The 25831-nt window shown below is 49.3% G+C and overlaps 9 protein-coding genes across 9 annotated transcripts; 5 read left to right on the top strand and 4 right to left on the bottom strand.

The window, feature by feature from the left end:
• Window positions 1-1110: 1110 nt before the first annotated feature.
• On the bottom strand, window positions 1111-2667 carry ATNIH1004_011491 (uncharacterized protein; the record flags this gene model as incomplete). Its single annotated transcript, XM_033576053.1, has 4 exons — window positions 1111-1244; window positions 1314-2124; window positions 2173-2457; window positions 2530-2667. The coding sequence occupies 4 exons, from the start codon at window positions 2665-2667 to the stop codon at window positions 1111-1113; spliced, it is 1368 nt and encodes a 455-aa protein (XP_033421908.1).
• A 1533-nt stretch (window positions 2668-4200) lies between these two features.
• ATNIH1004_011490 (Hsp20/alpha crystallin family protein) lies at window positions 4201-4641 on the top strand (the record flags this gene model as incomplete). The annotated part of the gene is made up of 1 exon (XM_033576052.1): window positions 4201-4641. One exon carries the CDS (start codon window positions 4201-4203, stop codon window positions 4639-4641), a length of 441 nt encoding a protein of 146 aa, XP_033421907.1.
• Window positions 4642-5131: 490 nt separating this feature from the next.
• ATNIH1004_011489 (magnesium transporter CorA family protein) lies at window positions 5132-6411 on the bottom strand (the record flags this gene model as incomplete). Its single annotated transcript, XM_033576051.1, has 2 exons — window positions 5132-5726; window positions 5777-6411. The coding sequence occupies 2 exons, from the start codon at window positions 6409-6411 to the stop codon at window positions 5132-5134; spliced, it is 1230 nt and encodes a 409-aa protein (XP_033421906.1).
• Window positions 6412-10753: 4342 nt separating this feature from the next.
• On the top strand, window positions 10754-12353 carry ATNIH1004_011488 (putative MFS transporter; the record flags this gene model as incomplete). The annotated part of the gene is made up of 3 exons (XM_033576050.1): window positions 10754-10988; window positions 11061-11180; window positions 11359-12353. The coding sequence occupies 3 exons, from the start codon at window positions 10754-10756 to the stop codon at window positions 12351-12353; spliced, it is 1350 nt and encodes a 449-aa protein (XP_033421905.1).
• A 1628-nt stretch (window positions 12354-13981) lies between these two features.
• On the top strand, window positions 13982-15828 carry ATNIH1004_011487 (putative MFS quinate transporter; the record flags this gene model as incomplete). The annotated part of the gene is made up of 4 exons (XM_033576049.1): window positions 13982-14259; window positions 14332-14521; window positions 14571-14699; window positions 14752-15828. The coding sequence occupies 4 exons, from the start codon at window positions 13982-13984 to the stop codon at window positions 15826-15828; spliced, it is 1674 nt and encodes a 557-aa protein (XP_033421904.1).
• A 592-nt stretch (window positions 15829-16420) lies between these two features.
• Window positions 16421-17974, top strand: isn1 (IMP 5'-nucleotidase ISN1; the record flags this gene model as incomplete). The annotated part of the gene is made up of 6 exons (XM_033576048.1): window positions 16421-16445; window positions 16496-16506; window positions 16566-16749; window positions 16808-17602; window positions 17693-17832; window positions 17888-17974. The coding sequence occupies 6 exons, from the start codon at window positions 16421-16423 to the stop codon at window positions 17972-17974; spliced, it is 1242 nt and encodes a 413-aa protein (XP_033421903.1).
• A 291-nt stretch (window positions 17975-18265) lies between these two features.
• PFK1 (ATP-dependent 6-phosphofructokinase) lies at window positions 18266-20751 on the bottom strand (the record flags this gene model as incomplete). Its single annotated transcript, XM_033576047.1, has 3 exons — window positions 18266-19423; window positions 19484-19945; window positions 20011-20751. The coding sequence occupies 3 exons, from the start codon at window positions 20749-20751 to the stop codon at window positions 18266-18268; spliced, it is 2361 nt and encodes a 786-aa protein (XP_033421902.1).
• Window positions 20752-22032: 1281 nt separating this feature from the next.
• Window positions 22033-24072, top strand: SRB4 (mediator of RNA polymerase II transcription subunit 17; the record flags this gene model as incomplete). The annotated part of the gene is made up of 3 exons (XM_033576046.1): window positions 22033-22304; window positions 22357-22742; window positions 22796-24072. The coding sequence occupies 3 exons, from the start codon at window positions 22033-22035 to the stop codon at window positions 24070-24072; spliced, it is 1935 nt and encodes a 644-aa protein (XP_033421901.1).
• A 158-nt stretch (window positions 24073-24230) lies between these two features.
• Window positions 24231-25744, bottom strand: ATNIH1004_011483 (NAD(P)/FAD-dependent oxidoreductase; the record flags this gene model as incomplete). Its single annotated transcript, XM_033576045.1, has 2 exons — window positions 24231-25112; window positions 25187-25744. The coding sequence occupies 2 exons, from the start codon at window positions 25742-25744 to the stop codon at window positions 24231-24233; spliced, it is 1440 nt and encodes a 479-aa protein (XP_033421900.1).
• Window positions 25745-25831: the final 87 nt, after the last annotated feature.

The following is a 25831-nucleotide window of genomic DNA, read 5'->3' as shown; positions in this document are numbered from 1 at the left end:
GATAAAGAAACATCGGTATTCGGGATTCAATAACCCCTGGCGCCATGGCAAGCGCTCAACGCCATCCCCTGAATCGTTTCTATTCCTTTAGATAGACGGTAAAAAGAGGCACGTTAGTCACGGTGATAAAAACATCAACTGTTTCAATCGCCGTGGCCAGTATTATTATCACTAAAGTTCGACTCAGTTCTTAAAACAGAGCCTTGGAAAGACTTGATTATGTTAGTTGGTCGCAGTGAATTTGCCTTCCAACTCAGCCCGTTCTATCAAATCAGTCCGAGATTGTAAGAGTCTTTTGGGCTACGCGCTAGCACCAGGGAAACAGGGAAACTTTATGAAAAAGCCAATATACCTATACGCGGGGGAAGAAATATTTATTGAATTACTATGGCATCTCGAACAACTGTCAGATTTTGTTTTATCATCGGCAAGCACAATCCCATGCCTAGCGCCGCTGGCCACATCTACTTTGCTCAAATGACCCCATGCAGATCGACCCGAGGGTATATTCCATAGAATTAGGAATACTGCACTAATTGGCCAATTCTCTCAGATTATGGATGAGATTGCCTCCAGCTGGAACAACAATGTGCGGAGTGCATAGATGGCTGTTTATAGGCTGGTGGGTCTGGATAAACAGACGCAGAGGGTCAAGAGGAATATCGCGGCTGAAAAATATGGAAGTCATGATTGACCTTGACTGATTTAATGTCTGTAGTCTGATTTTATAAGCATCGCACTGACTGTCTTCTATGTAGCAGTATCATAATAGATATTCCTGTAGAATCGATCTTACAATAACAATAGTTCATCCGCAGCTTGCTCCTGTGAAGCTCAGCATTATCCTAAGCTAATTAGAAAGTTAATATAATTCCTTTTCTCCTAATTAATATTTCTGGAAATATCCGCTAAACTAGCAGTTAAAGTACTTATAAGATACCAATTTGCGATGGTTCCTTTTACATGTAGCACTAATTTACAAAACAGAACTGCCTCTCTCAATGTGCAATGGCGATTTTCATGTCAGTCCCATTTACCTCTGATATTATTGATGAAGTGGTGCTTTTCAAAAAACATTGTACATCTTAAGCATAATGTCAAAGAAACCGCCTACGGCGGACGCGACAAGGGATTGTGAAGGTTATGCCATTTTCGAAACACATTATGCGGGTCATACTTTTCCTTCATCTTAAGCAGCCGGGGAAGGTTGTCGCCAAACAGTTGATTGGGACGCGTCTCGTGTCCTTCGGAAATTAGATACTATATCTGATGATGGATATGTAACTGGGGAGCGAAAGATCCAAGAAACATACCAGCATAATTAGCGTATACCTCGGCATGGCTTTCATCACTATCACCTTCTTCTCGTTTGAAATGGGCCAGTATCTCCCGCTTCAGGGCAGGCATTTTGACATCAAGCTCATGGTTGCGCCAGCATAATAGCAAACCCACATTATAGTATGGTCCCCGATTAGCACAGGCTGTTTGGTCAAGAGCAACTTGTCTAAGGTTCGCATATGGTAATAGTTCGAATGCCAGCGTACTGTCTCTCATTTCAGGATAAGATTTTATTATATTGTCGAAGGTTGTCCATATCTCCCTGACATTCTCAGCCTCCAATGGAAATGCGACAGTGGTGCCGCTCTGGGTTTTACGCCCTGCCGGTACTGTCTCCATGTTACCCAGAGAACAGAGATGCGCATAAGACATCATATCTGTCTCATTCAATACCGCATCGAGAGACAGAAGTGGCGCGAAAAAATGTTCGGCCTGGGAGCGAGTACCGTTGTAGAAGAGAATTGCCACAATTGCCGTATGTTGTACAAGGGGATGTGCTCTGAATCCAAAGAAGAACCCACTTCTAGGTTCCTGTTTCTTGTCGAACTGGTTGGCAAACTCGACAATCTTCGGCAGCTTGTCCACAGTAAAAAACATGATTCCTCCAAATAAAGTTGAAGGAATCGACTGGGCACGAAAGACAAATTCGGTGGCCACTCCAAAAGCCTGCCCCGCGCCCCGAACTGCCCAGAACAAGTCCTGGTTACTGGTTTCAGATGCCTCCACTATAGTACCGTTTGCTAAAACCATCTTCACACTGATAAGCTGGTCGATGGTAAGCCCATACTGTCCAGTTAGCCAGCCATATCCCCCTCCTAAGGTGGAACCACCGACCCCAGTCTGACTGGCAGTTGCTCCTACGACAGCAAGCCCGAAAGCGGTGGTTGAGTTGTTGACATCCTCCCAGGTCGCACCTCCCTGGACACAGACTGTTTTGGATGCTGGGTCAGTCAGTACCTTTCGCATGGTGGTCATACTAATCACAATTCCGCCATGAGAGGCAGAAGACCCCGTCGTGGAATGTCCGCCACTCTCAACAACGAAATTGATATGATGCTTTCGGGAGAAATTGATGACTGTCGATACCTCCGACGTGGACGTAACCCGGACTATGGCTCCCTGTAAGTGCCTAGTCAATAGTCTTATACATCAAGCGTCAAACAGCCCTCGCGCAGAACAGTGGCAACGCACAGCTTCCTTTTCGCATGTCTCACTCCATCGCTGGATGCTTTGCACATAATCACGAGACCCATAGCTAATAACTTCGGCCCTTGTTCCTTCTAGCTGTTCTTTCAACTCGAGGACCCGCCCGTGTGATAGAAAGGGCATTGGGTATGAATCTGAGCTTGGCTGGGTATCGCGCGATTCAACGAGGCTCTGGTTTTACCAGCGCAGTTGAAGTCCAGAATGACATGGTGTTAAATACGGTGCTACTTCCTTTTCCTTTTGTAGCTAAATATACGTCTTAAAGTAGTCTAGGTTGTGGTTATGAAAACCATGGATTTGACGAACGTCGTTTGGTTTCTCAAGTCATTACGTGATAATGACGACATTCGACCTTGGACAGTACATCCTTAGGCGATCCTGATCTTCTCCTGAGTCCGCAAATCAATATAGCTGTCTATTGGCCAGCTAGAATCATCCACGTCATGATAGCGAAGCGGTACTATAGGAGTCAAATTAATTACACTCAAGATAGCACCCCTGAAATAAAGTGCAACCAAGCCACCGAAAGGTATCGCACAGTTAACTAGCCGCAAATAAATCTATCGGCATTCCACCACATGAGAACAAAAATCTATCTAAAAGACTTACTCGAGCAGGATTAAACTGATTCAACAAACCTACTACTTCAATATTATTTTCCAGTGGGAAATGAGCATAGGCACCGTAATATTCCCATTTGAGTCGGTCCGGATTCCAGGAGCGCCATTCCACACTCCAACTGCAGCAACTGCCAGCCGATGAAAAGCGACCACAGAATCATGCATTATATCTGTTTCTTAGCCAACCGCCTGTGAGACACAAGACGCGCGGAGACAGTAATGCGAGATACGGTGCCAACTAATGACCTACCCCCGGCTTTGAATGCAACGTGAACTCCTCTGCCTCTCGCATCACGCTGTCAGATCCAAAAATCAGGTATCTCATTCCCAAGCCCAACAGCGCCTGGGGAACGCACCATTCCCTGTATTTCAATGGAGAAAGGACGGTCTTATACCATACGGTTATGGGCCTCAATTCTTCCTTTAAAATATATAGCGACATGGTCGATGTTGCTACACATTATGAAGTTATCAAATCTGAACAGTAATCAGATTGTCCTATTTCAGGCCATGATAGCAGCTAAAGCCTCTGTATCGACGATGATGTGTTCACAAGTTACCGTATAGACAAAACGGGTGGTTCGGTCTACCGCAGTTCTATGGTTATCATGGCGCCGGTGATGTATAATTCCTCGTCTCATGATTTTGCCACTATAGACTTCAGAATGATTGCCCTCGTATGATCCCAGAGTCTCTCAGATAGAATCATGTGACTACCATTCGTCGACTAATAGCTGCGTCAAAACATGCGCTGATTTCTGGCTTTCACTTTACTCACGTCTTGTGACTTTGTCAAGATGCCAAATTCGGCAGGGACATGAGGGGCTAAATTGACGACAAAATTATGTCATATGCTACAATACAACCTGTTATTTAATGTCGGGTTTATATTTTAAGCGAGCAAAGAATACAGACCTGAGATACAATGCATTCTCAACGCATATTTCTAAGTTCCTTTCGAAGATTGCCCACCTCCCGTCCTCCTATATCTACTGTTACTGCCAGTAAAACCGGAGCTCAATTTCGCACAAGAACAATGTCATTGATGCAACGTACCGGCCGCGGATTTCCCTTCCTGAACCGCGCCCTCGATGAATTCGACACCTTTCTACGTCGTCCCTCGACGGCCACCGACGTCTTCAATTACTCCCCACTATTCGACGTCCGCGAGACCAAAGACAAATACTATCTCGACGTGGACGTCCCCGGCGTGGAAAAGAAAGACATCAATATCCAGTTCTCCGATCCCAATACACTCCAGATCAAAGGCCATTCCGAGCATGACAAGTCCGAGGAGGACCCCGAGCACTCTTGGCTGTATTCCGAGCGCTCGGTGGGGGATTTCAGAAGATCTTTCTGTTTTCCCAGCCCCGTCGATGATGATCGTGTCCAGGCAACTTTGAAGAATGGTGTTTTGTCTATTACGGTTCCCAAGGCCGGGGAGCCGTCTTCTACAAAGACTATTGAGATCGAGTAAGGGCTCCTGAGTTATAAACATGTTGTATAGCAACTGTCCTGTGTTGTCAGACTTTATGTTTTCCAGTTTGTATTCAAATTCCGGTGATTGTTATTATAGTATTGTATTTTTTTTCTTTTTTTTTTTTCGCGGCATGCTGGCTGGTTCTAGGGAAATTGTGCGACTGGACATGTTGACTCATTGGCACGTTGGTGAAGTCTACGGTATACATTAGTTTTGAAATATTCTCAGCTCCTTATATTCTATCCGATATGGACAACCGTATTGCCCTTAGTTTTGAATTCAACAAGACTTGTTTAGCCATCTCTAATATCGCTGTAGTTATTCATTTACTTAGTTAGCCACCCTTGCTTCAATGATGCGAGGCATAGCTTCTGTAGTGTGAGCTCTGAACCCCGGGAGAAGTTTGCTAAACGTATTTCTATTAGGGTACTTGTATTCTAAAGTGGGACATACATTTTGACATGCAATGAGCCAGAAGCCCGATATATCAGATCACCCGCATCTTCTTGGCTATCAGCAAACAAGAACAGATAACACTCAGAATCACACCAAATATGCCAAACCACCAATAGAGTCCTGGTGTGCCTGGTTCCGTGCCATCTCCTCTTCCCTTGCCCGGCACTCTGATATTCATGCCAAATAACCCCGTGATGAATTGCATCGGTACAATGATGGCCCCGATCACGGACAGCCGACTGAGGGTGGCAACGATCTCATTCCGCATCCGCGTCGAATCCCAGGACAGCTGGCCCAGGTATTTGGATTGGGACCGAGAAAGCATCTCCTCCGACTGAGACAAGTTGGCCATCATGGTCAGCACATGGTCCTGGATATCGCTGAGATAGAGAGCAATTTCAGCCATTGGGGAGCTTCCGCCACAGTGCCGCGCGAAAGACCGAAGGACGTCGATCTTGTCGTTGAGAAGCTGTCGTATGCGTATGACCTCCTTGCGAAATTTATATATACGCTGCAGAGCCACTCCAATATCATCAGGACGGGCAATTGAGACGCCATCCTCCATCACTTCAACGCCCGTCTCGATGCGGTCGATGTACGGAGCAAAGCCGTCGACAATATCGTCGCTACATGAATCAGCATAAATCACATACAACTATGAAGCAAAAACACGTACATGAGGGCATAACAGATCCAGTCGCCTGTCAGCGCAAGGTGACTACGATGCTCTTCGATACGCTGGAGGACATGGCTCGCATGAGAGCTGTTTCCAAAGGTGAAACTCAACACACCCTCCCGAAACACGATGGCATACACATTAAGCGACAAGGCTCGAACCTCATCGGGCATGGCGATAAGGCGCGGGGGTCTCAGCGAGAGGAAGTAATAGGGCCCAAATAGTTCAATCTTCTCCCGAGACTCGCGCATCTTTATATCCTCTGTCGTGAGCGGATGGATGTCAAACATGTTGGACAGCTTCTCAATATCCGCATCGGATGGAGATGTAACATGCAACCACCATATTCTCGAGCGTTCCCCGGCTTCCAACAGAGTGTCAAAGGGCTTATAAAAGGAGGTCAACTCGTCAATACTGGCTGCTTGAATGACTGAGTTCAAATGGGTCGTAAAGAAGTGAAATTGGGTCTCCTCTGGCTGCTCGCCCTGCTCCTCCAATGAAAGTTTCCGGTCCAGGGATGAGACAGTCCGGCCATCATCGGAGGAGTGTCGAGAGCCCATGGGAGAGGGCGGGTGGACGCCAGCGCGAAACTTCCCTGGGGATTTCTCCCTGGCCGAGCTAGGCTTGGGAGCCATCGCGCGACCGTGGATGGATCAATTGTTATATGGCATGCAAGGCACCAGAATTGCGGACATTGAATGCGGCGCAATCAGTAGACCGACCGTCATTCTGACCTGCCTGGCTGTGGATAGAAAGGTTGGAGTTGTGCAAGAACAGAACCTGAGAAATGTCAGGAGTGGGAGTGGCAGTGCCGCTGCCAAGTATGTCGGCGATGGATTGGGCAGGCGGAGTGCTGCTAGCCGTCCTAGCTAAGGCGGAACTTGGCCTGGACCAACGAATAACGATGGCAGTCTTCTCTATTGTGGATCCTCTTCCAGTCTGAGTGACCGATTGATTTCCTTTTTGGGAACAAGGTTGTCTGTGTGAATGCCTTATTTGCCTGAGGCAGAGCCGAGGGACACTTTTGATGGGGTTCCTGATTTCTATCTAGAAACCCATCCAAAGTCTATATCTACTCTTAAATTTTATAGAATTCTAATTAGTCTATGTTCATTTAAGGATGTGCATCTTATATTAATTCCAGGACTTATATATTATCTTTATAATTATCCTATAGTGATGGATATAAATTTGCTCAGTCATGCAGTGAAAATACTGTTGAGACTTCTTATCTAATCATCTATTATGGCTACACTTGAGGTCCGCATTTTTAGTTGGGCGAATGGTACGTTTGACAAATAATGTACTCCATGTTGTATGTATGTATCCAACCACGAGTTAGTTCCCTCCCCCGGTGCTACAAAGCAATACAATGACAGAAGTCTCATACCGCCCCCGAGCCCATGTTAACCCATTGGGGGGCTAACGGGCACCCGATATTATTACGATTTCAGAACTGGAGACCTGGGCATGACCAAAAGCCGTCTTGCACCCCTTTAAGCAGTGACAGTGACCAAAGGCGGTTGTCACTCTATGCGTTGCAGGCGACCACCAAAAAGCCATTCAAGACTCTAAGCTCCTATGATCTCTCTGCCTTCATATTTCGAGGTTGAAATTATGGGCGCCTATGCCTCTACTTCAAATCTCGTGTTCCTGCGTATATCCTGGGTTGCATATGCGAGAATACTCGGTAGTTGACCTTCACCTTGTGGGTACAAAACACAGACCTGCACTTGTCCCACAAAAATAACAATGTACCTGACGAGAATGTGGCCAGTAGGCGTATACTGTTGAGACAGAATCTCCGAGACAACGCGGAGAGGCGGTACAGCCACCTAGACAAGGAGACCTGAATAACGTCCCTGAAAGAAGAGAGTGGTAGCTTAATTAAAATTAATGTCCAATGGTAGCGATGGCTAAACTCGCTTTACTCAAATTCCAAGTATCAGGGGAAGCGAGGAAGTGGGATTGGGCCTCCTATGAAGCAGCCAAGGGGCAGTCATACTAGAGACAGCTCCATGTCAATTGACTGGAACGAGTCCTCCAGGACAACTTCGACATACCATATCTTAAGGACCCGCTCAAACCTGAACCTAGCTATGGCATCTCCTGCATGTAGATGAAATACCAGGATCGACTTATCAACAAATTCTAGAGTATAGTCGACCAGCTCAGAGAACGTCGTCTTAAAGTAGAAAAAGATCCATCGACTCGCAGGTATATAGAGGCTTTTTACCTAGCGACTATATAAAAACTATCTAGATGTCATTCTAGATGCAGAAGCTTTTGAATGGTCTATTATTAATGTTAGCAGAGAGAGAGAGAGATGTTTGAGTCCGGTTTCGTTGGTAGCCTTTTCACCTGAAGACAGAATCCCGGCATTATCTTCTACTGATGGAAAACCAAATCGTAGGATCCTTGCCTACAAACTATATGCCTAACTATAGTGCTGCATATCAGTTCTGGCTTGACTATAATCTCTGCATGAATCCAAGGCATAGATAAGAGAGAATTTCTCATGAAAGTAAATCTGAGATCTTGTAGGGAGAGTGAAATGTTTTACCTCTCCGGCAAAGTCAGTGGAATACCGGGAATCTAGACTTCAGCTCGATCGATGTTTAAATGTAGCGTTCTCTAGTATTGCTTTGTCCGATGTGCCGAATATGTCAACCTTCTGGTATCCCAGCTTCAAATGCTGATGTCGGGGTTGGCTGTAAGAGCTGCATCTAGTTAGAAATCCTGTATCACTCAGACCTTGAATGAGGTTATAGAATAATACATTAGATAGTTTTTACCTTTTATAGGATGCCTTCTTCAGGAGTATCCTAGACTCCAGGACGAGCCGAGGGCTTTAATTCCATGAATGCCTCTGCATTTTCGAAGGCATAGGGATGACCATCCTGACCCTCCCAGAGCAAGGGCACGCTTTGGAATCTAGTGAAGAGCTTGGGATGACTTTTCTAGTGATTAAGATTCTAGCTTATAACAGCCGTGAAGCAAAGCCCGGGCCCGAGAATAGAGCATCCGTATTAGAAGCAACAGAACCGCTGTTTCCAGAGAACTTGTTCAACTTGGCAGTGAATTGGGTTAGAATATCTTTCCCATTGATTGGCTACGGGAATGGTTCAACAACCTTAACATACAGAGAGTTTCAGATGTTGTGTTTGGACCACTAGGACCAGTCGGTCTGAGGCCGAGAGAACTATTCTCCAAAACAGGCCAAATTAAAGACATAGTTGAGGATAGCTCGTCTTGGCTACGGAGATGCAATTGGAAGAGCCTCTATTCCAGATCATCAACTAGCACTTTTCCGTCTGACTTGGCATTCGCTACGTTCTGCTGATCTGAGGAGGGTGTCTCCATTAGAAAAGGAACGCTTTGCCTTATCCCCGTACTGGCTACATGTTAACCATGGTTAATATTACTATCCCAATATCGCCACTATGTCGACTTATTTCGGAGTAGGAAATCGGACTTACTCCACGGAATCGGAATCCCTTCAATGTTAGTGATCATTTGTAGTGGCGTTTGGGATATGAAACGAAGATAATCCGGATACTCTGCTTCATGAAATCCAGGGACAATACAGTTCCCAGGGGCCTGATTTCACCCTCCTCATTTCTGAATCTTCATCCAGTATTCAGCCCTACTCACAGTGATGAGATACCCCTTGTCACGTTAGTATATTTCTCATATTCCCCGGGGGGGGGGGGGGTTTAAATACCATGCTTCAGACGCGCGCAAAGTTAGGAAGGGATTGTAGTGATACAGGACGGATTAGACTGATCCTTGGGTCGTGGATGTAGCTGCACAGGTGAGAGGGACATATGTAACCACACTTTGATTGATGATACTCCGGCAACAGATATTAGGTTATAATACGGTAAGGGATGCAGGTGGAAGTCATGTTCAGTGACTATCACGTGGCCTCCCCACGATGCCAACTCGGGGGATTTGTCGCCGTCCAAACTCCAACTCTCCCCGATGTCGTCGTCGCCCTCAACCCATCCTGCTCGCCGATCCGGGGGTGGCTGGGAAGTGACAAAACGCGGGGAATATGTACCCCTCCAACTTCTGGCAGAATGGTCTCGATAGCGTTGATAACTTCGTGGAGCATTATATTGATGTTGTTCCCTCATAGCTTCGAGGTCAGTCTGGCTGATCCCTTTTGGAAAATGTAGCATTTGTTTCTTTTTCTCTTTTTTATTCCTCGTCTTCTTTCATTTTCTACGCCTTGGTTTACCACATAGGTATCCTCCATCTTTTAATGTACACTTAGTAATAAGGCAAATCCCATTTCTTGCCACGCGAACGGACGGTTCTTGGCAGCTTGCCAAGGCCAAGAAATGACGGCTAGATCTCGTATTAACAACCACAAAAAGAGCGGACCACCAAGAAACGTCGTCTATCTTTCCCACATTGGCTCGGATTGTCTTGGTGCTTTTGGTGTTTGTGTGTTTGTCAGTGACTCGCTTGCAGTCTGGAATTTGTTACACAGATGTGGTGCTAAGGTACCTTTGCCTCGGTGTATTTTTTTACACGGCTTGCTTGACACCTTCACTACCGAAGGCTTTTGCGTACTCTGGTGTATGGTGCCAGCAACTAGGGAGCTAGACCGCCATGCCAAGTGCCGTCCCTCCCAAGCGGGATTGATAATCAAAAGCTTTGATGACCAGCAGTCGTGCAATATCGATCACCTCTAACACCACTCCCCGCCTTTCGAGGTTCATCAAACCCCAGATTTGACATCTGTCTCCACAGATCATCCGAGCTTCGTTGCCGGCCTATTCTTCGGCAGATCCGAGCAAGCTCCCTATCCGATACAAAAGAGCTTTTAAACTCCCATAGCCATATCCAAATATGCTTCCCAATCGAATCGCAAGCATATTATCCGACTAAGGGACTGGTCTATCTCTTTCCTATTCGCTTTTTGGCCGTCTTGGTTTCTCAACAAGTTGGGCGCGCACTGAAGGCAAGATGACATCCAGCGCATTGCATGAAGTGATGCTGGATGAGAAGGGAATACGGAATACTGAAAATTTTGTTTCTGACGCCGCTGGACGAGGCCATGCAGCAACAGACCGGTATGGCCGTGCGCTTGTTGAGTTCGATCGCCGTGCCGAGCGCCGTCTATGCCTAAAAATCGACTTATATATCATTCCGACAGTAGCATTGTTGTATTTGTTCTGTTTCATCGATCGAGCCAATATCGGTAAGTCGCGCCCCATGCCGCTAACAATCTTGCTGGAGCTGCGGAGGAACTGACAGACGACATGTTGGATAGGAAATGCGAAACTTGCGGGGCTTGAAAAAGATCTCCGACTTGAAGGCAACGATTACAACGCTGTTTTGTCCATTTTCTACATTTCTTATATTATCTTTGAGATTCCATGTAACGTTGTGTGTAAGTGGATGGGGCCTGGTTGGTTCCTTCCGGCAACAACCTTCGCCTTTGGCATTTGCTCCGTTGGCACGGCCTTTGTCCATGATATCCACAGCGCCTCAGGCGTCCGGTTCTTGTTGGGGATATTTGAGGCGGGAATGTTGCCCGGCATCGCATACTACATGTCTCGATGGTATAGACGAAGTGAGCTTGCTTTCCGCCTGGCTCTCTATGTCGTTATGGCACCACTCGCAGGTGCTTTTGGGAGGCCTGCTAGCGTCAGCGATTCTGACTTTGGACCATTTTGGCAGTTTGCGAGCCTGGAGGATGATTTTTGCGATCGAGGGTATCATCACAATTGGATTGGGCCTGCTAGCCTTTCTCACCTTGACAGACCGCCCCGAGACAGCACGCTGGCTTACACAGGAAGAAAAGGATTTGGCGATTGCCCGGCTCAAGTCCGAGCGTATTGCTACTACGGAGGTCTTGGACAAGATAGATCGAGCCAAGATGCTGCGTGGTATCTTTAGTCCCGTCACTCTAGGGACGTCATTCATATTTCTCCTCAACAATATCACTGTTCAGGGCTTAGCTTTCTTCGCCCCGACTATTGTTCGGACGATTTATCCTGACAGCAGTGTCGTTAGCCAGCAACTTCACACCGTTCCCCCTTATGTTGTTGGAGCATTCTTCACGGTGTTCTTCCCATTCCTAAGTTGGCGTTTTGACAATCGGGTGGTTTTCCTTGTTATCGCACCTCCCTTGGTGATGACGGGCTATATTATGTTTTTAGCTAGCACCAACGCCATGGTGCGCTATGGAGCGACCTTCATCATCGCCAGTGGCGCTTTTTCCTTCGGGCCTCTTTGCAATGCCCACGTCTCAAACAACGTGGTATCGGACACAGCGCGCTCGGCCGCGATCGGAACGAATGTTATGTTTGGCAACATTGGGGGGCTTATCTCGACATGGTCATTCTTGCAGTTCGACGCACCGAATTACCAGATCGGGAACGGCCTAAACCTGGCAACATCGTCGTTGACTATGATCCTGGGTATATGCATGTGGTTATGGATGAGAAGGGATAATATGAAACGAGAGAAGACAGACGTTGACCAGGCCCTGGCGGGCATGTCCCAGAAACAGATCCAGGATCTAGACTGGCGAAATCCGGCGTTCCGATGGCGGAAATAGACCTGGCGGTTGCGGGATTCTTCCTTTTTTTTTTTCTTTTTTTTTCTTTTTGGATTGATTGGAGATTGTTTGCTTTCTGCTACATTGTGCGCGCATATAACCTTGATTAAGATCCACTTGGACTCATTTTGAGCCGGAGACAACGTAGAACACCCGCCGATTGGGTTGTGAATTGGTAGTCGACTTAGTCTCTGTGACTAGGCGACTAGTACCCTGGACTTGCAATAGATGGCTTACTTGGAAACCCCCCCACCATGAGAGAAAATTCTCCGAGGTCACTCACCTATTGACTGAAGGAGAAAACTGGCCTCTCCCATATCTTGGCGAATTTGGTAGCGGACCTAAAGATCTCGACTCCGTCCTTTTGTCCTCCACATTCTGGCTCCTCCAATGGCCTCCAATCCAATTTGCTCTTATCAACCCAGCAGGTTCTCTAGTGCGCAGTCTCAAATTACAGGCCGTCCACCCTCTTGTTGTATTCGGCCAACACTACCCCTAACTATGGGGCCGTTGATCCAACTGCAAAGGCCATTCGGAACCCTTTGTCCGAGAGAACGCCTACCGACCATTTGACATGCTGCAGAGTTTATTGTAGGCCATTGGATGCTGTGAGCTACGTTCAACCGAGAGAGCTGGAACTGGTTGCACATACTAGGCTTAATCAGTGCATCGGCACGTACTCTGCAGCTGCACCATGCATCGGCTGATGCAGGCTGCCCTGGCTGGATTGGTGCTGATCGGCGGACACACGAGACTCGAATCCCCACATCAAGGCTTGATCACCTCTCGCGACTCGAGAAGAGCCTTGGATTTCCCCAGGTACGCCAAGCAACTTCCCCGTGTGGGTACCAGAATCCATTTCGGAAGTTGACCGAGTCCGTGAGACTGGTAGACGCAGAACACACGATGTGGTGGCCGGATACCCCACGAGAATTCCTCCGCCCGGCGGAGTCTGTTTTAGCCTGTTGTGCTCGTTTTTAATGACAGTAAGATCCAACAAGAACATTGATGATCCCATGCGGGGTAAAGATTTGGATGCTTCTCTGAACCCGTTCTTTCCCTTGCCCTATGGTGAGTACGATGTTTTTTCTTGTTCTTGGAATATCCTAGCTGGGCCAATGAGTTAAGCGCAAATAACCTTCCTGTGGAGGGATGCACCCGCCTCCATCTCCAGAAAGTGAACTTGGCCCCCCCAAGCTCTCTTGGCGACAACGTTTCTGGTCTCTTGGCTAGCTTAGGCCAGCCCAGGTCGTATGGATGGAACCACGGTGGCGAGTGTCAAGTGCTCTGGAAGGCAATTTCCATTGAATAATGCCGAGAAAAATATGTTACGTCTGACCTCGGGTGAAATGATAGTAGGATGACCAGCACTTCACCCCACACCATTCCCCGCATGATGTGTGCGGCGCGGGCATAAGCCGGGGTACGAAACGAAGAGATGCATCCCAGAACCTATTTAACCAGGGTTACATCCCTCTAAATCCTCTACCGAGTAGGAATCATCTGCTACTCCGGTGCCGTGTTGTCCCTCCACTCTCTGGCCTCCTCTCTTTGTCCTTGCTGCGGCTATTACTACGGCCAGTCCAACCACTAGGAACTAGAGGGAACTACGCCAGAAGTCACCCACCATGGCAGGCGGTCCCAAGAAACCTATCAATATTTTTCGTATGAAAAATCTTGGAGATCCCAAGGAGATCTACAACTGGCGTTTATGGTTCGCCGTCATCTCCTTCGGTCTCATGGGCGCTGCTCGAGGTGTCGATGAGGGATTGATTTCGGGTGCTTTCAACTCTAAGGATTTTCAGAGGACTATCAACTTCGACTCGTACAGTGCGGTGGAACAGACGAACATCAAGGCCAATGTCTCATCTATGGTCCAGATTGGGTCTGTTGGTGGTGCTCTCTTGTATGATTTTATTCCCCTTATTTCTTTGCATCCCAGTACCCACTTACCCCCTGTCTGACCTGTCTATTATAGTGCATTCCTGGTATGTGATCGCATTGGCCGCATCTGGGCTACTCGTCAACTGTGCTGCTTGTGGATCCTGGGAATTGGTATTTTTTTGGGTGCCAACGGCAACCTAGGCGCCATCTATGCTGGCCGCTTTGTGGCGGGACTGGGCGTTGGACAAACGGTCGTGGTCGGACCTGTGTATCTTGCAGAGATTGTGAGTGTATCCTGCCGGCGCGTAGACTACGAGTGACTGATGGAAATAGGCGCCGGCTTCCATTCGAGGTTTATGTACCTGTATCTTTACCGGATTCGTCTACCTGGGTATAGTGCTCGCGTACTTCACCAACTATGGCTGTCAAGTCCATCTAGGAGACAACACGCACAAGCGATGGGTTAGTCCCCCTTTCTTCTAATCCATTCTTTACCGTCCTAACCGCACTGCAGGAGGTACCCACCAGTTTGCACATTATCTTTGCAGGTCTCATCTTCCTCCTGTCGTTCATGCAATACGAATCCCCGCGATTCCTCGTCAAGAAAGGCAACCATGAGAAGGCTCTGGAGAACCTATCACGCATCCGTCACCTTCCCACCGATCACGAATATATTGTACAGGAATTGAACGGCATCCGCAGCTCCCACGAGGCTGAGATGGAAGCTACCATGGGGACTGGTCCGATTGGGGTCCTAAAGGAAGCGTTCCTGGACCCTAAGAACCTATACCGGCTCTACATTGCCTCGGGTGCCCAGCTTCTGTCTCAGTGGTCCGGTGCCGGGTCGATCACGCTGTATGCGCCCGATCTGTTCAAACTCTTGGGCATCACAGGAGATAACGAAACCCTCCTGGTCACTGGTGTCTTTGGTATCGTCAAGCTGGTGTCCGCTGTCGTTTGTGCGCTGTTCCTCGTCGATGTCATCGGTCGCAAGCGGGCTCTCCTGATCGGCATCACGCTGCAAGCCATCTCCATGCTGTATGTGGCCGGCTTCCTCTCAAGTGTGCCCGACATGGGCGTTGTGGAGGGCTACAAGCTGCCCAATGCCAAGTTGCCGGCCAGCCGCGGCGCTATCGCCATGATGTATCTGTCGGGCGTTGGATGGGCTCTGGGCTGGAACTCGATGCAGTACCTGTTGACTGCGGAGCTGTTCCCGCTTCGCATTCGGGCGCTGTCGACATCGTTGGCCATGACGCTGCACTTTGTCAACCAGTACGGCAACTCGCGCGCCGTGCCCAACATGCTGATGGGAACGAACAACGGTGGCATCACGCCCATGGGTACGTTCTGGTTCTTCGCCGCGGTCACCATTCTGGGCGGACTGTGGGTGTGGGTGACTGTGCCAGAGACGGCAGGTCGCAGCCTGGAGAGTATGGATCGACTGTTCGAGCTGCCGTGGTACAAGATCGGTTTGTACGGCAACCGTGATGCGGAACAGCGCGATCTCATGATGTCGGACAAAATCTCGCTGGCCGAAGGGACGCGCGAGGAGCGAGTCGAGCGAACGGGGGATGGCACGACCCGGGTGTAAGAGTTATGAATATGAATATTTCCGTTCGACAAAATGCACCATAGGCTTTATCTGAGGGTTAATTTGGTATTATCGTATATTTATATTTATATATTTATTTATTGACAACGAGTTTTACCACGGTTGGATGTTCTCTTAAGATGGTCTGTTATGCTCTTTTTTTTAGAATACCAACGAGCTTCTGTGATGGTTGGCTATGACATGGTAACGAGACCTCTTTTCTCGTCTAAGTATTCTTATCGAGATTTTTCCTGTAGAATTGATGCGTAGCGTGCTAGATTTGCGGATATCTGACTGTAGCGACCGTGGCCATTGATCATACACGTCCATACTCCGCAGAAACAGCAGGGTTTAGAGTAGTTACACTGACTCCTGTCCTGGTGCAACAACTACGGGACGATCTGCAGTCGATGTAGCGTGCAAGAGCCCAAGAGGCATAGGTGGCTCTATCCCTTGCGGTAGAGCTAGCTCATCGCTCTGCTGGAGTCTTGGCGGTCTGGCATTGCGGGGAATTATATATTCCCCAATTTTCTCATCGTCTTCGTCTTTCGTCCCAATTATCGTTCTTCTCTCTCTATCATAAACAGCTATCATGACCACCCGCTATCGCGTCGAATGTAAGTCAATCCGACTTCTCCTGTGCAACGTGGACTGACCGCGTCTCTAGATGCCCTCAAGGTAGTAAAAACAATAATGATCATAAGAATCCCGTAGACCGGCCGCTGACCCGTACCTAGTCTCATCGTCGAGACCAGCTGATCGAATGGATCAAGGGACTCTTGGCAGTTCCCTTCGTGCTGCATTCGCAGCCCACCGTGACCTATCTGGAAGACAGCGCGAATCTCGCCGCGGTGGCCGCCGGCACCCACCAGCGGTACACGGAGATCTTCCGGGACGTCGAGGAGCTTCTCCGCGACCACAGTGCGCCCTACCTATTCTCCTTCATTTCATGCCGAATGACACTGATTCACAAACACAGTTAACCATGAACGTGATGCCAGTCCCGGCAAATCCAAACTGAAGCATCTCGTCCCCTCCGTGGGCTCCTTCTACACGCCATTGTATCTCGAAGATGCCTTCAAGTACCAGGACAACCACCGCTTCATCAGCCGTCGACGATTCGTGGCCCCATCCTTCAACGACATCCGTCTCATCCTCAACTCCGCGCAGCTCCTCGGTCTGGTACGCAGCTCCGGCGTTGGCCTGGTCACCTTCGACGGCGACGTGACCCTCTACGACGACGGCGCCTGCTTAACATCCGACAACCCATCCATCCCGCGTCTTCTCCGTCTCCTTCACCAGGACCGAAAAGTCGGCATCGTCACCGCAGCAGGCTACACCGAAGCCGAAAAATACTACGCACGACTCAAAGGTCTTCTAGACGCCGTGCACGATTCCCCGAGTCTGACCCCCTCCCAGCGCGAGGGGCTGGTCGTCATGGGCGGTGAAAGTAACTTCCTCTTCCGATACGATCACGTCTCTCCATATCGTCTTGTCTACGTCCCGCGTGATCAATGGCTTCTCCCTGAAATGACAGCCTGGAATGATTCCGATATCACGGCCCTTCTGGATATCGCGGAGTCGTCGCTGCGCGCCTGCGTCAAGAATTTAAATCTCCCCGCTACCGTACTACGAAAGGATCGCGCGGTCGGCGTCTCCCCTCCACCGGGGACTAAGATCTCCCGGGAACAGCTCGAAGAGACGGTTCTCGTCGTGCAGAATACGGTTGAACGGTCGGCGGTGGGGTCGAGATTGCCGTTTTGTGCTTTTAATGGTACATCTACCCTATACCCTCCCTTTCATTTTGCCTTATTCTTCTTTGGTTATATTTGTGCCTACGATGTATATATGCTAAAGAAAGTAGGTGGAAATGACGTCTTTGTCGACATCGGCGATAAATCATGGGGTGTACGCGCCTGTCAGCAGTATTTTGGCGGGATCGAACGAACACGTACTCTACATGTTGGCGATCAGTTTCTTTCAGCGGGGGCTAATGATTTCAAGGTATTCTATTCTCCACCTTTCCCTTGCATTGGTTCTTGTATCGCTAATTATGTAGGCGAGGTTGGCTTGCACGACGGCGTGGATCGCCAGTCCGGCGGAGACGGTCCAGTTGTTGGATGAGTTGGCGGAGGTTGAGGGGTGAGACATCTTTTCTATTGGGTTGATTCGTTGGTTAGGTCGGTTGTGTCAGGGTTCTATGTGCTGCGTTAGGATGCTATGTTTGTTACTTCTATACATCCGTCGGCAGACATATCTCTAATTCATATAGTATAATGTGATTCATCATCATTCCGTAACCCGATAGTCGTCATACATACATATCTTGCACCACAAGATTCATCTGTGGATATACCCGAAATCTTCCAGGTAAACATGAAAGATATAAAGTAGTAGTCATCATATCAACGCCTGCATGTACTACACAGGGCACGCACTACACAGATTCATAGCTTCCCCAGCTGGTCTGGCGTCCAGCTCGCCAGTTTGACCGGCCCGACAGGATGTCGACTGTGTCTTGCAACTCCAACCAGAACTCTGCCTTCGGACGACGACGCCGCCAGTCGGTCGCCGTGTCCTCCAGTCCCTCAGGACCCCCCATGGCCGAGAACAGCACCTGCGAACCCGTGATGCCGATCACTGAGGCAGAGATTTCATCCGCCGCCACTTCGTCGGGTGTCTTTCCCGAGTAGCTCTCGAGATGCTGCATGCAACGAATTGCCATGCGCAGAGCACGGATACGATCCATCGGTGAAGGCTTGCCTCCCTGCTGGAAGTGACCTGGTACCGCCGCTCGGGACTCGAACCGGCCCTTCGCTTCCTCCTTGATCATGTCTGCGATCACCTGGGTTGTGTATGTGCTAGACGCGGTCTCATTGCGAAGAATAATCTTCCCAGCGCGGTTGGCGCCCTTGTCGTGTGCGAAGTTGTCCCGCAGGAAATCGATATCGTGCGCTAACATCTTGATGTCTATGCCTTCCTCCGGGATATACACCGCTGATGCTCCCACTGCCAGGCCCGCAGTGGTGGCAATGTAGCCCGATTTGCCGCCCTGCGTCTCAACAACGAAGACACGGCGCCGTGAGGATGATGCGGACTGTCGAATGGCATCGCAGAAATCAACCAGCGTGTTGAGACAGGTGTCGCTACCCAGAGAGTACTCAGTTCCCGGCACGTTGTTTGAGATTGTTGCTGGCAGTACGACCATCGGGATCTTGAAAACGGGGTATTTCTCTCGGGCCTTGCGAAGCTGGCTAACTGCAGTGAATGCCTCAAAACCACCAATCACGAACAGAGCGTCAAACTTGTACTCTTTGAAGCACTTGGCCGTGGTCTCGATGTCTTCTGAGGGTAGGCCTCGGTTTGTTCCAATGTCCGATCCTCCCTCATTAACCCAAAGGTCCGTTTCCTGCCACTTCACCTCGCGCACAGAGCCGATGGGCTTGTCCGCATGATGGCGGCACAAACCAGAGAAACCGTTATGGATTGCAATTGGTGTGTGTCCTCGAGTTAAACAATACCCCACGGCAGCACGGGTTGCCTGGTTCATTCCTCCGGCAGGAGCACCGACATGAATAATGGCAATCCGCATTCTCTGCTCCTTATTAGGGATTCAAATACTTTTTTTTTGGTAAAAATAGGGCCATATTCGTACCTTATTATCAGGGAGAATCATCTTAGGATGGTCGGGGGTAGCTGTGCTACGGTAGGCAAAATAGTACTCTTTGAATTCAGAATCCCGCAGGGCCATGGCGGTTTCGAAGTCTCGATCCTCAATCAACTGGCTCACTTTCTTGGTTTCTTTGACAGCCTCCATTAAGGGGGTTCGCAGAATTTTATTTTCGCGGATGGTAATAACTGGGGACGGGGAAGAAGGCTTCATATCAAGCACTGCACGCACAGCCTCAACACCCTGCAGAGTCGAAAGCTGGCGATCGTAGGCACAGGCTGCTCCTCCACGCTGCGTGTGACCAAGAACAGTTACTCTGGTGTCCAGACCAAGGCGGTCTGTGAGAATGTCCTTTACAGCAGCGCTCGAAATCTTCCTGAGATGGCGGTCTTGAGCACCTTCGGCAACAATGACAATAGTGCGGCGGTTGCCACGCTCTGTACGGTTCTGGAGGGAACAGAGGCGTCAACACCCGGTCGTTTACCAGTGGATCGATCGGGCTATCCACCTACCTTGGTAATAATAGAACACATGTCATCCTCCCACCCGTCACGGGGCGGTGTCTCGGGAACGAAGAGCCAGTCAGCTCCGGTACTGATGGCTGCCATCAGTGCTAGCCATCCACAATGGCGGCCCATGACTTCAATAACGAATCCTCGCTGATGGGAAAACGCAGTATCAAACACGTCGTCGACCGCATCACAGATGCGCGTCAAAGAGGAATAGCAACCGATAGTAGCGTCGGTGCCAGACATGTCGTTGTCGATTGAGCCCACCAAACCTACAATGTTCAAGATTTTATAGGGATTGACCTGCTCCTGGGTCAATTCGCCGGTCTTTACCAACTCCTCCAGCAAACCCGGCCACTCCGAGCGGAAAACATCGGCACCGGTCAAACTTCCATCACCACCACAGACCACTAGGGCATCGATACCGCGGAGGACCATATTCTTCGCGGCTTTTAGACGACCGGCCCGTTCGCGGAAAGCCATACAGCGAGCGGAACCAATCAAAGTACCACCGCGCGACAGCCAGCCACGGACGTCTTCCCAGTGTAGCTGACGGATCATGTCGCCGCCACCAACCAATCCCTCGTACCCCTCGAAAACGGCATAGGCCTCGCAGTTGGAATTGATAGCCATGCGGACGACGGCTCGCACCGCACCGTTCATGCCGGGGGCATCACCACCGGAGGTTAGGACACCGATGCGGCGGCGTTTGGTGGGATCGATGGGGGCTTTTGTGGTAGCCATCCTGAAGGGCTACCAACCAACGGCAGAAAATGAGCGACAGAGAAGAAGAGGACCGAGTGAATTGACAGAGGTGGTGGCCGTAGGATCGAGGATAGACAGAAGCTGGAATACAGTTCGTCGGTGAGGTAGTTGGAGGGGAATGAACTTGTAGTGGGGGAGACTTTTCCGGTGAGTGAAAGAGGAGTTGGCAGTACGTCACAGACGGAGTTATGCGGTCTGACCTGAACCCTAGAGAATAAGTCAACTAACGATGTCAATAGAGGAGTGCGAAATGAGAAACAGAGTAACGGCATAGCGGGTATTAAATACTTAAATAAAGTGATCATGGAGCCGCTGCACCATAAATTTATTTATTTTTTTTTTTTTTTAAAAAAAAAGGGAAAGGAAGCCAACTCCAGTAGGAAGAACAATGAAGTCAGAGGTCAATCAATGTCACGTGAATTGCTTGTTGGGGTTTAGTGTTTGAGCCTAGGGCAGGGCTTGTAGCTGCACGTGTGCTGAGCACTGGCGGGGAAGTGACGCCATTCGTGAGTTTCCGGTCTGGTCGTGATATCAGCAGGTTGCTCAGTGGTCAATTTGCCAATGGCCGTTTTCCATTGGCAAATATTAGTAGAGGTGCCTAGAACCGGTTCGATAGACCCTTTCCAGTTTCAGCATGTAGTAATTGTTAGATATACGGCTAGTCCCGAAGAGGAAATAGAGTACGATTGGTAAGAAGGTCTTATTTGAATGAATTGAGCTGGCTGGGCTCTTCTTGATTATTCTTGATTGATTATTTTGTTGTGTGCTCTGCGGGGGTTTTACCCCGATCCAGTCACATAATTCTGGTCCACCAACGGCCATATTATTTGACAGTAATTATCATAGGAAATTTTTGGCCTAAAATATGATATTTATACTTTTACGGAATACATCCGCATCCTTCCGCTCCACTCAGAGCCCATAGTGTCTGCAAGAACGTCAAAACATGGATGATATGTGGGCAGAACGGTCTATGAACAGAAGGATTACATACCCGCATCACCTCGAAAGGATTATCTAGATCTCCGTAGTGCCTTAGGCCCTCCTACGTCGTAACAGGTACAGCATTACCTAATCAGGTAATTAGACTAGAAGACCTTAGGCAGTAAGGCAACAAAGGATACAAAGAGTGATAATCACGTGACATACCATCACCACCAATCCATCTGCCCCATCAACATGACTTTTGTCTCTTTAGCTCTGTCTTTTTCTCTCTCCCTGCCGTTTCATCCAACCCACTCCCATTGTGAGTGTCGCACCATGGCCGAACCATTCAACCTCCCTCTCCGCCCACTGGTCAAGAAGCAAGACCGCCAGGATTCACTTCCTGTCGAGATCGCCCAAATTAACGCCCAGTGGGGGTCATTCCGCCAGATCAGTGAAAACAGACTTCGAGAGAAGATCGAGGTCGACAAAAGCAAGGATCCCTGGTCCGACGAAGACGAGAATGAAAAATCTTCAACCGATCTAGATACCATGGAGCGCATGGAACAATTGTACAAGAAGCGTGCGGAGATTACTCAATTCGCTCTGTAGGCCTCCTTTGTATACAACTTCTTACTTCATATGCTGATGTTTCTACAGGCAAGCTCATATGGAAACGTTGTTCGCTCTCGATTTTGTCTCCCTCCTACTTTCCAAATACACTCCTCGTCAGGCGGAAACGTCCATGTCCGCGTATCTGAAACAGGCTGTGCCTCTCGGGTCGATAAATGGAGAGGTTGTTGAACTCCCTCCAAAACCAGAATCTGTGATCCAAGATACAAAAACAGTGTCGCGTGGATGGCGGTTGCAGAATTTCAAATCCGCGGCCAACAAACTACTCGACTGCGCGTCAAGGCTGGATACCGAAGCTGCCTCCGAGACTAGATACTGGGATGGCGTCCTAGGTGTGAAAGAGAAGGGTTGGAAAGTGTGCAGACTTCCTCGGGAAAGACAGGCTTTGGGTGTACAATATGGATTCTTAGAATGTGAGTCCGTTGTAATGGCTTAATCCTATGTGCGTGCTGACAGTTACCTGCAGCCACACCGATATTCCGCGACCGGGCTCTTGCAGCTCTACGGCGCGATGGCGACGGTAGCTTGGTACTGGACAAAGGGCTAGCACCTTCCACTGCACGAGCAGTTCGCGTGCGCGTAAAACATCGTGGTCAACTGACAGGCTGCTCGAGACGGCCACCACCAGCATCCAACGCTGACACCATCGAGGGTCGCATTCTACAGGCACGTGATACGCTCTTTGAAGAGGAACTTTTCCATGAGCTATTCCGCGAGGCTCGAATTATGGGCAGCCAGGGAGTTACCACACGACGAAACCTGGTGCAGTTCCCCACATCTGATGAACAAGACATCCTGATAGACCTGGTGGATATCGGGCTCGAAGCACTCCCCGACGATGAGCAAATCACTTCCACTGAACACAACGTACTTGCTGATGCGCTCGGCCATTCAATCCGAGTTCTTCTCACGTATGCCCACCGTCAAAATCTGCGCCGAAGGACGCAGCCTCCACCACCACTGACCCCCAAGCGCCGACATACCCCTGAGTACAACATCCTGCGCCCGATCATGGCTTACCTCCAACATAGCTCGCATGTACGGTGGCTTGAGTCATTTATGAAGGATACCAGCCAGGTTCTGCAATCTGCCGGGCTGGGCAGCGAATTCACAGCTGCGCCATTCTCGTCGGTCCGCCGTCCATCCCCAGACAGTTCTGTTCCCAAGGTGGAAGCTTTGGTGCAAACGTTCTTGATGCCGTCTGAATCTATATTCTCTAGGAAGCTGGCCACTGCTCAGAGCTCATTTCATGTGCGGGTCCGCACCAATGTTGTTTCGCCCCCTTTCGGTACTCACTATGAGATCTCTGTCAATATGCCGCAGTATCCCTCAGTGCAGCCACCGAGTCGCATTGGATTGCAGGACGAGGTTTCCCGGGTTCTGACACATTTTATTATGTTGGACATACTTTCCGCCATCGCACAAAACTCGTCGGCTACTGAAGCAGAAAATATTGGCACCCAGCCAAAGAGGGAGGGACTGTTGACCTGGGAGGCGGCCTACCCACATCATGGAGAACTCCTGGCCCGTTCAAAGGCGACAGGACAATGTAGAAAAATGAAAGTGAGCATGTCCCGGCATAACTTGATGGCTGAAACCTATCATATCCGTGGCATTGAAGGCTTTGGTCAGCGGATAGTTGATAGGACGCCGACATTGCGGTCGCAGAAGTGGACGTCCGACCCTACAGCCCCGAAGCAACCAAGTTTGATGGAGTTCGTTGCCGATGTCTCGAAGGAATGACGATACCTCTTTTAGCAACTGTGTTTGTATATTATAGTCTTGATACCCACTTAGCATGAAGATATTATCGGTTCATAGCGTCCGAACTTAATTATGCAGATTCTCCCAACATGTACTATAACCACAACCCTGCATATACCGTGCTTCACACGCAACCATCATGTATGCCGCTCAAAAGACCGAACCGCATGATCCACCGTCAGCAGCTCCTTCAAACGGCCATCATGAATTCCGTACGCTGCAGGCAGCCACTCACTCACACCCTCCCCCAACATCATTTTCGCCAGAGCCTCCCCAGATAACAAGCAATTCGCCATCCCGTACCCATTAAAAGCAGCAGCTATGTACTCCCCCTCACCTTTCCTACCCGTCAAGGAAGAAGGTAACTGACCGACGACAGGCATCCCATCCGCCGAGAACCCCATCACGCCAGTCCACGCACTAACCAGCGTCCGCGGCTCATGGCCCTGACTCTCATCACCTACAAATACCGATTTCGCCTGCAGCTTCTGCACCAAATCCTCATCGATGCGACTATCGTCCGCCGACAGACATAGATCAACACGTGTATCCTCACCACCGAAATAGTAGTACCCCGTTTTAGCATTCTGCATCAAATAGTACAATCCTGCTGCATACCGCATCGAGCATGCATCATATACTGCAGGGTAATGGAATCCCCAGGAGAGATATTCTCCCCGATTGGGAGCCGCAGCTCCGGGAACCTGCACGGTCATGGTCCCCTTGAATGGGTAGATAAGACCACGCAGACGGGGAAGTAGATGGCCGGAGTATCCATTTGTGCAGTAGGCGATTTTTCCGGCACGGAGGGTTCCACGGGTGGTGTGCAGGATATATGGATGGCAGGATGACTCCTCCGTTGTGTAGTTTACTGCAGTGACGGGGGTATGCGTCTCAATAGAAATTCTAGATTTATATTTGTCTAGGAGACTGGCGAATGTTGTAGTCACGAGTCGATAGGGCCAGATGGTTCCGGCGGGGAGAAGAGCACCTCCGGCACCGGAGATATTATACTCTTGCTTTGTCTGTCAGATTTACCTTGTTCCCGTGAACTGCACAGCCTGCATGTATAGTAAAGTATGTATGTACATACCTTCAACTCCTCCGCACTGACGATGGTATATGTGCCTCTGAAAGACGGATGATCCGTTTCCAACATATCCATACTGTCTTTGAACCTCTTGAACACCTTACTCGTTAGAAACACCCTCAGTTTCTGAACATCCTGCAGCTCGCTCGTCTCCCCCGCATATGTCAAACTTAGTGTTCGCATACGTTGCAGATTATCCCATGTAAACTGGACGATTTTGCCCGCCATCTCGGCTCCATGTGTCCTGGCTAGATGCTGATACTCCTCTCCTGCATTGGTGGCTAGCTGGCCGCCGTTGCGGCCCGTGGCACCAGAGCAGAGCGCGCGGGCTTCCAGGAGAGTTATTGTCATCGAGGGATGGGATTCAAGTAGGGTTTTGCACACGGAGAGACTAGTGATGCCGGAGCCGATGATAGCGATGTCTGTTTTTTGTGGCAGTGAAGGAGACTGGGTGTTCGATAGAGCATGGGGGATGTGTTGCCAGTGCGATTGGGTGGGGTGTTGGTTGGGTAGACCTGGATCAACGGTGATGAGGTCTTTTACAGAGAGTGAGGGAGCCATTGCTGCTGGTGGATTATTTTTGGATGCTGAATCTGGATGTTTGAATGAGATGGAAAAGGTGGGGTAGTTGATGCGGGGAGATTCAAT

Source organism: Aspergillus tanneri, assembly GCF_003426965.1.
Source record: "Aspergillus tanneri strain NIH1004 chromosome Unknown AapTan_8_pilon_pilon_pilon, whole genome shotgun sequence".
In the NCBI taxonomy this organism is placed as follows: Eukaryota; Fungi; Ascomycota; class Eurotiomycetes; order Eurotiales; family Aspergillaceae; genus Aspergillus; species Aspergillus tanneri.
Note: the sequence above shows the minus strand (reverse complement) of the source record. Positions and strands in the feature narration are given on the sequence as shown.